We start from the raw sequence: 14,440 nt of genomic DNA, 5'->3' as shown, positions 1-14,440 counted from the left end.
GTCACACCCATTTCAGCCTTTCCTCTGCTCTTTCTCTACTGCTCATTTAAGTTACTGTTACAAAAAGGTGCTGCTAAATGTAGGATGTCTTAGTTATTCTGTACTTTGGGACAATGCCACATTTTAACATGGTCTGCTCTGCATTCATGTTAAACCTTCACTGTCAGCTACACTGAACTGTTCAACAAGCCTGGTTTAAAGTCATTCATTCATATCAAACAAATAAAGAGCTGGCTTCTGCACTGTCTACTATTAGTCGTATTAAGTGCCATTTTAGGAATGATTCTTACAGCTGAAAGTATGTAAAATACTCACCTGCACTTCCCGTGTGTGGCGCATCACCCTGGGGGGTGCTGCCCGTCACTGATGGGTTGTGGTCATCTCCCCACGACATCTGAGAAGTGACAGCTTCCGGCAGGTCAAAGGCCTCTGAAGGCCTGAGCACGGCAAAGCCAACTTTCTCCCACCTTCATCCTATATGTTCTGCAATTCTTGCCTCTGATGCTGAACTGTACTTTTCCTTTCTAAAATGAAGATCCCTTCTGATGACAAATGTAATTCCTCGCCCTTTGCTCGGTGACACGATGCTGCTAGCCCTGGATAATCTCACTAACACGTCAAGAGTCATGCTGTCGGAGAAAACAGGCAATCAGAGGGCTCTGGGTCAGTTGTTGAATCGTGTTATATTTTTAACTATTTGTACTTTACTGTTTAAAATGTGATACACGGTTTTGAAGTAAAACGTACTCACTGTTGAATTAAAATGCTTCTGTTTCACAGATATAACTATGGTAACATTAAATATGTTAAAAGAGAATATATTCATTCTCTTCCACATTTCCCTGATTTTTGTCCTTTTATCATATTTTTTCTTAAATGTCTGTGTTCCTTAAGATTGAATGTGTTTTATTTTCCAATTTGTTTTATTTTTTTGAAAGAAAGAAACCCACTGAAAAATGTCTATGTTAAAGAAACGAATTTTAGCAATATTTTTTATTTGTCCTGTTTTCAATATGCAAATTATTTTTCTTCTGTTTTGCCTGTATTGCTTGTATTTTGATATTTGTTGGTACTAATCAAAACTTCACACATTTGCTACTAGGCTCCTTCCCTACCATTTCCATCCCAGCCTAGCACCTAAGGCTCTGCAGAGAGCATAAGAAGGGATGGATTTTTTGTATTTTTCAAAAACGTATTGAAAGTTCGAGGAAGTATGCTGAGCCCTAGAAGCAGAAGTTCACCACAGGTGAACAGTGTTTCTCTTTAGGCAGACGACATCTACTGGATATCAGGCAGAATGAGGGATGGAAAGCAGTCAGTCACGTGTTTGAATCTTAGGGAGCTTGACGGGGTTTTTCCCTCGTTCAATAAGCGTGTAACAATGATCTGCTCTGAAGCTGTACAGAAAGCACAGTCCTGCCTCTGGAATGTTCCCAAGCCTGGGGGCAGCGGTCCAGGGCATGCCTCGTACACTACAGTGATGTGTCAAGTGCCGTGACAGGAGGAGACAGAGGTAGGAGGGGTGTAGAGAGAGACATGCCCGACCAGCCCCAGAGAAGGGTGTGCAAGAGAGGCTTCCTCAGAGGAGAGGCCTCTGAAGATCTCACCTGATCCGAGGTGAGATGAGCATTCTTCACGGATCCAAGGAAGTTGCAAGAAATTCCTAATGGAGACCGAGACCTATGAAGGAAAAAAAAAAAACCGTTAGGCAACTGCCCGAGGCTCAGGAATGTTGAGGTGATTTGAATTAACAAAAGAGATGTATTTAACACGACATGAGATAGCTTTTCAACTATGGCTGGGTATTTTAATATATTTTATCTAAAAAGCAGGTAGGAGGAAAAGCAAGCCCACGGTTACAGTTCATTTTAAAAAGGCCATCCACTTATCCTGGCCACCACGGGTGACGCCTGGTCACTTGCGCAGTCTGGGCGATTTCAGGTTTGACGGTGACGTGGTCTTGTTTCATCTTGATGTAGTCACAGCTGCTTGGCCTGGGGAAGGTGTTGTGGAGTCGCTTCTGTTCAGAGGGAGACCACCAAGGCTTGGCTGAGAGCGGCCACTTCCCAGCTCTCACAGGATGGCTTTCTCACCAATCACATCTCGAAGAACTTGCATGTGTTCCGTTAGATGATAAAAGGTACCCGAACTGTGCGACAGTCTCATTTTTAATCTACAGAATTCTAAAAAAATTCATTTTAGTTTTTAGTTTAAAATATGACAGAAGAAAAAAAAGTCAACATAGTGAAGGGAGACTGTCATTGGGAGTAGTCCAGAATTCATTTGAAAGAGGGTTGATTTACCAAATAGTAAACAGAAAAAGTCACGTAAAATCCCCAGCTCTGTTCCTGGCACTTGATAAATAAGTTACAGTTCCCACACCCTGAATTCTGAAGGAACTCAATAACGGAAAACGTGTTTTATAACCAAATTAAATACTGCTAATTTTATTCCTTTTGTTAAATCCACTGATTTTAACATTAAAAATGACTTGCATTCTTTACGAATTAAAACAAAGACCCCAAATGAAAATATGTTCCAGACATCTTCAGGCATCTCCTTTTCTTTATACTCTGCTAAATCCATAAAGGAAAAGTATTTTAAACACACAAGATATAGTCTCAAAGTGCCCTCTTCTCCACCCCCCGGCTACCTCCTCTGTGAAGTACAGTCTCTTGATTCCCGGTGGGACAGCCGGCAGCCTTTTCTGTTTCCTCAGCAACCACGACATCAATCATGTGGCCTGACAACAGTTTTTGGTTTAAAAAAAAAAAAAAACATGTAAAACGTTTGGAACTTTCATCTCTAAGGATCCTTCTCCTAGGTGCTTTTGCATTTTACAAATTTTGCAATGAAAAAGCCTATACAGTCCTTATTTGCGAGCCAAATCATGTCTTCTATCCTGGCGTCTCTGAGAGAACCAGTGTCGCTGTCCTGTGACGGCACCACGCAGGGATCGAATCGCTGCAGCCGTTTCAGTTGTTCAGATGACAGGCCGGCTCCCAGCATCCCTTCTCCTCCAACCTGAGGGTCCTGCTCGGAGAGACAAATAAACACAGACAAACATCCTCACGTCGGGAAGTGTGCCTGTGTACCATTTACGTAAAAGGACAAACTGAGCTGTACCTACCACCAATTCCAGAAACAGAAAAATGAGTAAATACCTTTTATCTTTGTGAAATGGACACGCTGCTTTTCCGGGTAGTAGAGTGGGAGGGTGGTAACATGCAGCCACTTGATGACTGAGTCCCTAGGGTGGCCCTTACGCTTATCAAGGCCCACGACATGCAGAAGAGACCTGGGCTGCACAGTTTGAAGCACGTGGATTCACATCACAGCTCTGCCACAGCTTAGCTGCGTGGCTTTAGGAAAGTAACTTACCTTACCTGCTTCCTCATCTACGAAACAGGTGAAATACTCTGATCTGAGGCTTAAGTAAGTAAGGTGGTATCGGGCCTGGCACAGAGTGGGCACTCAGCAAGTGGAACATTATTATCAGTTACAGCAGGAGGTGAAAACCCAGCTTTATTTGTCAGACTCCCCAAAACTGACAGGAGCTTCTCGGGCATCTGAAGATGCCTCTCTCTGGCCCATACCTATTGGATGATAAAAGTCCTCTTTTTTTGTTGTTGTTTTTAAATGTACTAGGATATTAAAGGAGATGAGAAAACTAAAGCTGCCTCGATTAGTTTAGAGGAACACAGAATCATAAGGAACTGAGTGATCCGTGCAAACCACTACTACAAAAGATGCATAAGCCTAACTTAAGTCACCATTTCACAAATGTTTGTGTTACTGAAGATATATTTTCTTAGGTTTATATCTGAAAACCTATTGTTTATTAACCCATGTGTGTGTGAGGGGAGTTCCATCTCTTTTAGGTACATACTGAGTGTATATGTATATACACACACATCAAATTCAAGTGAATTCTCAAGTCTTCTTTTCATCTACAATGCACTTATCTTAATTTCTGAGTCTAGAAACCATCTCTGTATTGCCTTCTGTTTATATATTCCAATTACTTACTAGAATTCTGTACTGGAAAAACTGACATTAGATGTTCAGTTTATCTGAATGAATGTGAGCATTACCACAGATTTAAACCTAATCTCAAACATCACGGGCTAAAAAATCTAGTCATAAATATAGTTTTAATAAAAACCAGAACAGAAAGACAGTGCTAGGTAAAATAAAGTACAAGAAACCTTTTTAAATGGTCCCTATCTTATATAAGAATCCAGAAGGAAGCAATAAGCCTGAACCATTTCCCCCCCTTGGCTAGTCTTTTGATATCCCAGTTATTAAAGCCTCTTGGGCTTTGGTGTGATATGAGAAAACTGCTCAACATTTGCCCTATCAGAAAAATTACAGGACTGAGGGGTGGAGGAAGGGTTTTAGAAACAAAATTCTGAGTAACATGAACAAGAGCCACAAGTCAAATAAACATGTAACAAAAATCCCCCTGAGCTCTGTGGCATTTTAACACAACTGTAGAGAGTGAAGGCCTGGAAAAACTGGGTCAGGATGTGAAAATCCTCTAGGGGCCTGTCTGGAACAGCTCTCATTAGAGAAACCCTGTGTACCACAAGATTTGTTTCAGAAGTTTTACTTGACACGTCTCTTCGTATCACTCTCTGTGTTTATCAACATGCTTAAGTTCCCACGACTTACCGGATCACCCAGAGACAATGGCAGTGGCCCTCACCTGGTGCTGAAGCTGAAGGTGAGGAAACGTCTCGAGGGCCCAGGCGACCTGTTCTTCGTTTTCTGCTAGGGTGACAGTGCACGTGCTATACACCAGCACACCCCCCGGCTTCAGCAGCTCAGCTGCCTAAAGACAGGTGTGATCGAATGATGAGTATCGCAAGAGCAAGTGAACATTTTAAATATAATGTATGTAAACAAATATATACACGAAATACATCTATAAGTGAAACGATTCTCACAGAACACCTACTGCACGCTCGCAGAAGACCTCAGACTTCTGGAAGGGCCAGAAAACCTCCACATAACCAGGCAGGACAAAAGAAAAAAGAAAAAGAGAGAGAAAGGAATCAGGACTGGACCTGCGCCCCTGGGAGGGAGCTGTGCAGAAGGAAAGTTCCCTGCACCCTGGGAAGTCCCCTTATTGGCGGGAGGACCAGCCTGGATGGAAGCGGAGCTTTGGAGCCCCGGAGATGAACGCAGCAACCAGCCTGCGGAAGGCAAAACGGACAGTGACCGGCACAGGCGGTCTGTCCCGCTGCCCTGCACTCCCCAGCCTGAGACACTCAGCTGCCGGTATGGGGAGGCGGGGCGCTGGGTGCTGAAGCTTGGGCTTCAGAGACAGTCCCAGGGAGAGGACCGGGGTTGGCTGTGTGAAGACACCTTGAAGAGGCTGCAGAATGGCAACTGAGGCTGCACTCAGAAGAAGCCTGGGCCCATGAGAGACGGCAAGGCACCACTGTTGGGTGGGGCACGCGAGGAGAGGGGTGGGAAAACCACAGGAGCGTCTTTCCCTACACGCGCTCCGAGGCAACAGGACACGGCCTAAACAAGCTCCGGGGGCGGGCACGAGCCGCCACTGCCATCATGGGCTCCAGAGGCAGGCACAGGCCACGACCACCACTAAGAGACTCGCGAGTGGGCTCCCGTCGCCGCCCCCGCTATCCCCGGGAGCACACGGGCCGCTGCCACCACTGGGAGACACGGGAGAGGGTGCCAACGGCTGCCCCAGCCGTACCGGGAGCGCGCACAGACCACCGCACCTGCACACCCCGTATCAAGTGGGTAACGGCCAGCGCACACTGAGGAAAGAGGCAGCAAGCATCCGGACCAAAAGCAGCCCTCGATTCCAGACAAGATGGCGGGGTAGAAGGACCTGACCTCACCTCCTCTCACGGAAACACCAAAATCACACCTAAATGCTGAACAACCATCAACAAAAACAGATCGGAACCTACCAAAAAAGACAGTTTGTTACAATATATCCACAGACAAAAAGCCACAATGAGATAGTAGGAGGGACGCTTTCACGATAAAAGCAAATCCCATACCCACCAGGTGGGCAACCCACAAAGTGGAAAATAAATACAGGGCAAGGTTCTCCCACAAGAGTTAAAGTTCTGGGCCCCTGGTCAGGCTCCCCAGCCTGAGGGTCTGGCATCGAGAGGAGGAACCTCCAGAGCATTTGGCTTTGAAGACCAGCAGGGCTTAAGTGCAGGACCTCCACAGGACGAGGGGAAACAAAGACTCCAGTCTTGGAGAGCGCACACAAGATTTCACATGCACTGGGACCAAGCGCAAAGCAGTGACTCCGTAGAAACCTGGGCTAGACCTACCTGTGGGTTTTGGAGGGTCTCCTGGGGAGGCAGGGGTTGACTGTGGCTCACTAATGGGAGCAAGGTCACTGGTGGCAGAGGTCCCAGGGAATACTGACTGGCCTGAGTTCTCCAGGAGGTTGCCATGTTGGCACCAACACCAAGCCCTACCCAACAGCCTACAGGCTCCAGTGCTAGAACACCTCAGACCATACAACCAGTGGGATAGGAACACAGCCCCAACCATCAGCAGACAGGCTGCCTAAAGCCATACTGAGTTCACAACCACATCTAAACACACCACTTGACATGAACCTGCCCACCAGAGGGATGAGACCCAGCTCCATCCGCCAGTGGGCAGGCACCTCCCACCAGGAAGCCTGCACAAGCCCCAGGACCAACCTCACCCACCAGGGGGCAGAAACCAGGAACAAGAGGAGCTACAGTCCTGCAGCCTGAGAAATGCAGACCACAAACACATACAGTTAGACAAAATGAGATGGCAGAGAAATATGTTCCAGAAGAAGGAACAAGATAAAAACCAAAAAGAAAAACTAAGTGAAGTGGAGACAGGCAATCTACCTGAGAAAGAATTTACAGTAACAGTAGTAGAGATGATCCGAGATATCGGAAAAAGAATGGAGGTACAGACCAAGAAGACAGAAGAAATGTTTAACAAAGAGCTAGAAGATTTAAAGAACAAACAGAGATGAATACAATAACTGCAATGAAAAATACACTAGAAGGAATCAATAACAGAATAAATGAGGCAGAAGAACAAATAAGTGAGCTGGAAGACAGTGGTAGAAATCACTGCCACAGAACAGAATAAAGAAAAAAGAATGAAAGGAAATGAGGACAATTTCAGAGACTTCTGGGACAACATTAAATGAACCAACATTCACATTATAGGGGTCTGAGAAGGAGAAGAGAGAGGGAAAGGGTCTGAGAAAATATTTGAAGAGATTATAGCAAAAACTTCCCTAACGTGAGAAAGGAAACACTCACTCAAGTCCAGGAAGCGCTGAGAGTCCCATACAAGATTAACCCAAGGAGGAACATGCCAAGACACACATTAATCAAACTGACAAAAGTTAAAGACAAAGAAAAAATATTAAAAGGAACAAATAACATAAAAAGAGGGGCTTCCCTGGTGGCGCAGTGGTTGAGAGTCTGCCTGCCAATGCAGGGGACACGGGTTCGAGCCCTGGTCTGGGAAGATCCCACATGCCGCGGAGCAGCTGGGCCCGTGAGCCACAATTACTGAGCCTGCGCATCTGGAGCCTGTGCTCCGCAACAAGAGAGGCCTGGACAGTGAGAGGCCCGCGCACCGCGATGAAGAGTGGCCCCCGCTTGCCGTGACTAGGGGGAGCCCTAGCACAGAAACGAAGACCCAACACAGCCAATAAATAAATAAGTAAATAAAATTTAAAGAAAAAAAAAATAATAATAACATAAAAAGAAATCCCCATAAGGTTATCAGCAGATTTTTCAGCAGAAACTCTGCAAGTCAGAAGGGAGAGGCACAATATATTTAAAGTGATGAAAGGGAAAAACCTACTACAAGAATACTCTGCTCAGCAATGCCCTCATTCAGATACGACATTCAGATTTGATGGAAAACTCAAAAGCTTCAGAGACAAGCAAAAGCTTAAAGAATTCAGCACCACCAGACCAGCTTTACAACAAATGCTACAGGAAATTCTCTAGACAGAAAAGAAAAGGCCACAAGTAGAAATAAGAAAATTACAAATGGAAAAGCTCACTGGTAAAGGCAAACATAAAGTAACAGTAGGAAATCATCCATACACAAATATGATATCCAAGCAGCAATCATGAGGAGAGTAGAAATGCAAGATACTGGAAATGTACTGGAAATTAAGAGACCAGAAACTTAAAACAAGCTTGTATATATATAAACTGCTGTATCAGAACCTCACGGGAACCACAAACCAAAAATCTACAATAGACACACACAAAAAAGAAAAAGCAATCCAAACACAACACTAAAGATAGCCATCAAATCACAAGAGAAGAGGACAAAAGAGGAAGGGAAGAAAAAAGACCTACAAAAACAAATCCAAAACAATTTACAAAAATGGCAATAAGAACACATTATTGATAATTACCTTAATTGTAAATGGATTAAATACTCCAACCAAAAGACACAGACTGGCTGAATGGATACAAAAACAAGACCGATATATATGCTGTCTACAAGACAACCACCTCAGATCTAAGGACATGTACAGACTGAAAGTGAGGGGATGGAAAAAGGTATTCCATGGAAATGCAAATCAAAAGAAAGCTGGAGTAGCAATACTCATAACAGACAAAATAGACTTTAAAATAAAGAATGTTACAAGAGACAAAGAAGGACACTACACATAATGATCAAGGGATCAATACAAGAAGAAGATATAACAACTGTAAATATATATGCATCCAACATAGGAGCACCTCAGTATATAAGGCAAATGCTAACAGCCATAAAAGGACAAATCGACAATAACACAATAATAGAGGGGGGCTTTAACACCCCACATTCATCAACAGACAGATCATCCAGGAAGAAAATCAATAAAGAAACACAGGCCTTAAATGACACACTAGACAAGATGAACTTAATTCACATATGTGTAGAACATTCTATCCGAAAGCAGCAGAATACACATTCTTCTCAAGTGCACATGGAACATTCTCCAGGATAGATCATATCTTGGGCCACAAATCAAGCCTCGGTAAATTTAAGAAAGTTGAAATCATATCAAGCATTTTTCCGACCACAATGCTATGAGATTAGAAATCAATTACAGGGAAAAAACTGTAAGAAACATGAACACATGGAAGCTAAACAATATGTTACTAAAAAATCAATGGGTCACAGAAGAAATCAAAGAGGAAATCAAAAGCTATCTGGAGACAAATGACAATGAAAACAGGACGATCCATAACCTATGGGAAGCAGCAAAAGCAGTTCTAAGAGGGAATTTTACAGCAATAAAGTCCTACCTCAGGAAACAAGAAAATCTCAAATCAACAACCTAACTTTACACCAGCAACCACAGAAAGAAAAAACAAAACCCAACATTAGCAGAAGGAAAGAAAACATAAAGATCAGAGCAGAAATAAATGAAATAGAGATGAAGAAAACAATAGAAAAGATCGATGAAACTAAAAGCTGGTTCTTTGAAAAGATAAAATTGATAACCTTTTAGCCAGACTCATCAAGAAAAAGAGGGAGAGGGCTCAAGTAAATAAAATTAAAAATGAAAAAGGAGAAGTTACAATGGACACCACAGAAATACAAAGAGTCATAAGAGACTACTATGAACACATATATGCCAATAAAATGGACAACCTAGAAGAAATGGACAAATTCTTAGAAAGGTACAATTTCCCAAGACTGAACCAGGAAGCAATAGAAAATATGAACAGACCAATCACAAGTACTGAAATTAAAACTGTGATTAGGGCTTCCTTGGTGGCGCAGTGGTTAAGAATCCGCCTGCCAATGCAGGGGACACGGGTTCAAGCCCTGGTCTGGGAAGATCCCACATGCCTCAGAGCAACTGAGGCCGTGCACCACAACTACTGAGCCTGCGCTCTAGAGCCCGCGAGCCACAACTACTGAAGCCCACGTGCCTAGAGCCCGTGCTCCGCAACAAGAGAAGCCACTGCAGCGAGAAGCCCGCGCACCGCAACCAAGAGTAGCCCCCACTCGCCACAACTAGAGAAAGCCTGCGCACAACAACAAAGACACAATGCAGTCAAAAATAAAAATAAATAAAAAATAAATTTATTAAAAAAAAAAAAACTGTGATTAAAAATCTTCCAACAAACAAAATCCAGGATCAGATGGCTTCACTGGTGAACCTTATCAAACGTTTACAGGAGAGTTAACGCCTATCCTTCTGAAACTCTTCCAAAAAACTGCAGAGGAAGAAACACTCCCAAACTCATTCTATGAGGCCACCATCACCCTGACACCAAAATTTGTATGGAGACACAAATAACCCCGAATAGCAAAAGCAATCTTGAGAAAGAAAAATGGAGCTGGAGGAATCAATCAGAGACCCAGACTTCAGAATACAATACAAAGTTACAGTCATCAAAACAATATGGTACTGGCACAAAAACAGACTCATAGATCAATGGAAGAGGATAGAAAGCCCAGAAATAAACCCCACACCTATGGAAAATTAATCTGTGACAAAGGAGGCAAGAATATACTATGGAGAAAAGACAGTCTCTTCAATAGTGATGCTGGGAAAATTGGACAGCTACATGTAAAAGAATGAAATTAGAACATTCTCTAACACCACACACAAAAATAAACTCAAAATGGATTAAAGACCTAAATGTAAGGCCAGACACTATAAAACTCTTAGAGGAAAACATAGGTAGAACACTGTTTGATATAAATCACAGCAATATTTTTGTGGACCCACCTCCTACAGTAATGGAAATAAAAACAAAAATAAACAAATGGGACCTAATTAAACTTACAAGCTTTTGCACAGCAAAGGAAACCATCAACAAATCGAAAAGACACCCCACAAAATGGGAGAAAATATTTGCAAACAAAGTGACCGACAGGGGATTAATCTCCAAAATACACAAACAGCTCGTGCAGCTCTATGTCAAAAAAACAAACAACCCAATCAAAAAATGGGCAGAAGATCTAAACAGACACTTCTCCAAAGAAGACATACAGATGTCCAAAAAGCACATGAAAAGATGCTCAACTTCACTAATTATCAGAGAAATGTAAATCAAAACTACAATGAGGTACCACCTCACACCAGGCAGAATGGCCATCGTCAAAAAGCCTACAAACAATAAATGCTGGAGAGGGTGTGGAGAAAAGGGAACCCTCTTGCACTGTTGGTGGGAATGTAAATTGATACAGCCACTATGGAGAACAGTATGGAGGTTCCTTAAAAAACTAAAAATAGAGTTGCCATATGATCCAGCAATCCAACTCCTGGGCATATATCTGGACAAAACCATAATTACAAAAGATAGATGCACCCCAACGTTCACTGCAGCACTATTTACAATAGCCAGGACATGAAAAAAACCTAAATGTCTATCCACAGATGAATGGATAAAGAAGATGTGGTGCATACATACAATGGAATATTACTCAGCCATAAAAAAAGAATGAAATAATGCCATCTGCAGCAACATGGATGGACCTAGAGACTATCATACTAAGTGAAGTCAAGTCAGACAGAGAAAGACAAATATCACATAGTATCACTTATATGTGGAAGCTAAAAAAAAAATGATACAAATGAACTTATTTACAAAACAGAAACAGACTCACAGACATAGAAAACAAACTTATGGTTACCAAAGGGGAAAGGTGGCAGGGAGGGATAAATTAGGAGTTTGGAATTAACATATACACACTACCCTATATATAAATAGATAATCAACAAGGACCTACTATATAGCACAGGGAACTCTACTCAATATTCTGTAATAACCTATATATGGGAAAAGAATCTGAAGAAGAATGGATATATGTATATGTATAAATGAATCACTTTGCTGCACACTTGGAACTAACACAACATTGTAAATCAACTATACTCCAATATAAAATAAAAATTAAAAAAAAAAAAGATACACGCACGCACCCCAGTGTTCCTAGCAGCACCATTTACAATAGCCAGGACATGGAAGCAACCTAAATGCCCATCAACAGATGAATGGATAAAGAAGATGTGGTACATATATACAATGGAGTATTACTCAGCCATAAAAAAACAATGAAATAATGCCATTTGCAGCAACATGGATGGACCTAGAGATTATCATACTAAGTGAAGTCAAGTCAGACAGAGAAAGACAAATATCACATAATATCACTTATATGTGGAAGCTAAAAAAAATGATACAAATGAACTTATTTACAAAACGGAAATAGACTCACAGACATAGAAGAAAAAGTTATGGTTATCAAAGGGGATAACAGTATGGGGGAGAGATAAACTAGGAGTTTGGGATTAACACATATACACTACTATGTATAAAACAGATAACCAACAAGGACCTACTGTATAGCACAGGGAACTCTATTCAGTATTCTGTTATAACCTATATAGGAAAAGAATCTGAAAAAGAATGGATATATGTATAACTGAATCACTTTGCTGTATACCTGAAACTAACATAACATTGTAAATCAACTATACTCCAAAAAAATTAAAAAAAAAAAAAAGACTCATGGGTAGGATTTATAAAAGGAGAAAAGGACCATGATTCTTTTATATTATTTATGGTTTATTTTTTAAATGGGAAGGGTAAGTCAGGCTTGTTGTAACACACAACATTTATAAATGTGTACAAAATAAAAATGTATAAAGAAAAAATATAAACATATATGATACCTTTTTCAAGTGTCTGGGATAAATACGTGATGGTCTGTATGACCAGGATTCCCTCTTTAATTAGAGTGTTCCAGGCCAGATGCACTTCATTATCTTGGACCTGTTTTAGTCCATCTGGACCAAGACTTTCCCAAATATGACCATTCAGTTTCACAGCTTTAGATACCATTTTTATGCTGAAAACTCACCAATTTACATTTTTAGGTGAGACTCCTTTTTGAATTCTGTACCCATATGTTCAACTGCATTCTCAATGTTTTTACCCTCAGATGTGACACGTCCCAAACTGAACTCCTACCTTCTTCCTCTGAAACCTCCTGGAGCCAGACTCCCGTCCTCCCCGGGGACGCAGGCCCCAACCTCAGATTATCCTTTATGCCTCTTGCTCTCACGTTCCCCAGTCATCAAGCAAATGCCATCAGCTCTACCTTCAAAATATCCAGAAGGTGGCTACTTCTCACCAACTTCCACTGCTATCATTCTGCTCCAAGTTTCATGATTTTTCGCCTGGATTATTCAAACAGTTTCCTACCTGCTTCATTCCCTGCCCTCCTACCATCTATTCTCAACACAGCAGCCAGATCAGTGCTTTTAAGACGGTGGCTTCTCAGCTCAAAACCCTTCCATGCTGAGTTCCCTGGGGGCCTAGTGGTTAGGATCCCAGGCTTTCACTGCCGTGGCCCAGGTTCAATCCCTGGCCAGGGAACTGAGATCCCACAACCCGCATGGCACAGCCGAAAAACAAAACAAAAAAACCCTTCCAATGTTCCCGTCATCCCTTGGAGTCAAAGCCCACGTCCTCAGAGTGGCCTTCGAGGCCCTGCGTACAGCAGGCCCCTCACAGCCTTCCCTTCTCGTGCGCCTGGCTTGCCCTGCTTGAGCACCACCTGCCTCTGCTGTTCTGGAACGTGCGTGGCACACACCGACCTCAGGACCTCTGCACCAGCCCGGAAAGCTCTGCTCCTTCCCTGCAGTGCTCACTCCCTCCTCAACATCCTCTTATCTTTATTTCTACTTCGGTGTCTCAGCAGCGCCCTCCCTGCCCAGCCCACGTACAATTTTCAACTGTTCTGATCAGGCGCTCCCATCCCCCTTCCTCTCTAAAGTTTGCTTCATTAGGTCACTGCCTTGGAATACAAGAAATCTCTAACTCAACTGGCTGTTTATTTTCCTCCCCAGTTAGAACAGAAACCCCATGTAAAAGGTCAGGGGTTGACTAGCATGTCATCGGCACCTAGAGTTGTGAATTACATATAGGAGGTGCCCAATGAGTATCTGTCCAGGAAATAAGGTGTAATATGAAAATGAACTTGTCCCAAATAACTAAAGTTTCTCTTTTCAAATCCCCAGATTTTTTTAAAATGTTAATGAAAATCTTAAAAAAAAAAAAAAGCATATACTATGCTTTCTTAACCATAGTACACTGATCAAAATTTAAACTTTGCTACTGGGTGCCAGCTGCTGTTCTAAGCACATGACACGGCTCTTCTCAACAAATCTTATAACCGCCATGAGAACGGTAGCCCCGTCAGGGGGAGTTACCCTACCCACTTCTCCCATATGGGAACCCAGGTACCTAGAGTAACTTATGTGGAAGCACCGTGTCCATGGTCTCAACTCCTACCCTCACCCAACGGCACACCCACTAGATTCTACCCTCTCTCTTGCACACGGTCAGCTGCTCCTTGTCACTGAGACCAACACATCTCCTCCCAAGTAGCCTCTTAAAATGTCTTT

General features: G+C 42.6%; 1 protein-coding gene across 7 annotated transcripts in view; it reads right to left on the bottom strand.

Moving 5' to 3' along the window:
* Positions 1–504: 504 nt before the first annotated feature.
* Positions 505–14,440, bottom strand: part of NSUN6 (NOP2/Sun RNA methyltransferase 6) — an 88,813-nt gene continuing 74,877 nt past the window's right edge. For 3 of the 7 annotated variants that reach the window (XM_036842149.1, XM_036842146.1, XM_036842150.1), the window contains 2 exons: positions 4,709–4,834; positions 2,419–3,033 (listed from right to left, as the gene is read on the bottom strand). In XM_036842149.1, the coding sequence (XP_036698044.1) occupies positions 2,821–3,033; positions 4,709–4,834 (339 nt within the window). In that variant the 3' untranslated portion in view covers positions 2,419–2,820. Of the gene's footprint in view, positions 630–1,607; positions 2,184–2,418; positions 3,034–4,708; positions 4,835–14,440 lie in introns of those variants that run through there. The other 4 variants (XR_005018649.1, XR_005018648.1, XM_036842148.1 and 1 more) reach the window with 4 other exon arrangements.

The sequence above is a fragment of the Balaenoptera musculus genome, chromosome 2 (genome assembly GCF_009873245.2).
Source record: "Balaenoptera musculus isolate JJ_BM4_2016_0621 chromosome 2, mBalMus1.pri.v3, whole genome shotgun sequence".
In the NCBI taxonomy this organism is placed as follows: Eukaryota; Metazoa; Chordata; class Mammalia; order Artiodactyla; family Balaenopteridae; genus Balaenoptera; species Balaenoptera musculus.
The sequence above is the reverse complement of the archived record's forward strand: the minus strand, read 5'-3'. Positions and strand labels throughout refer to the sequence as shown.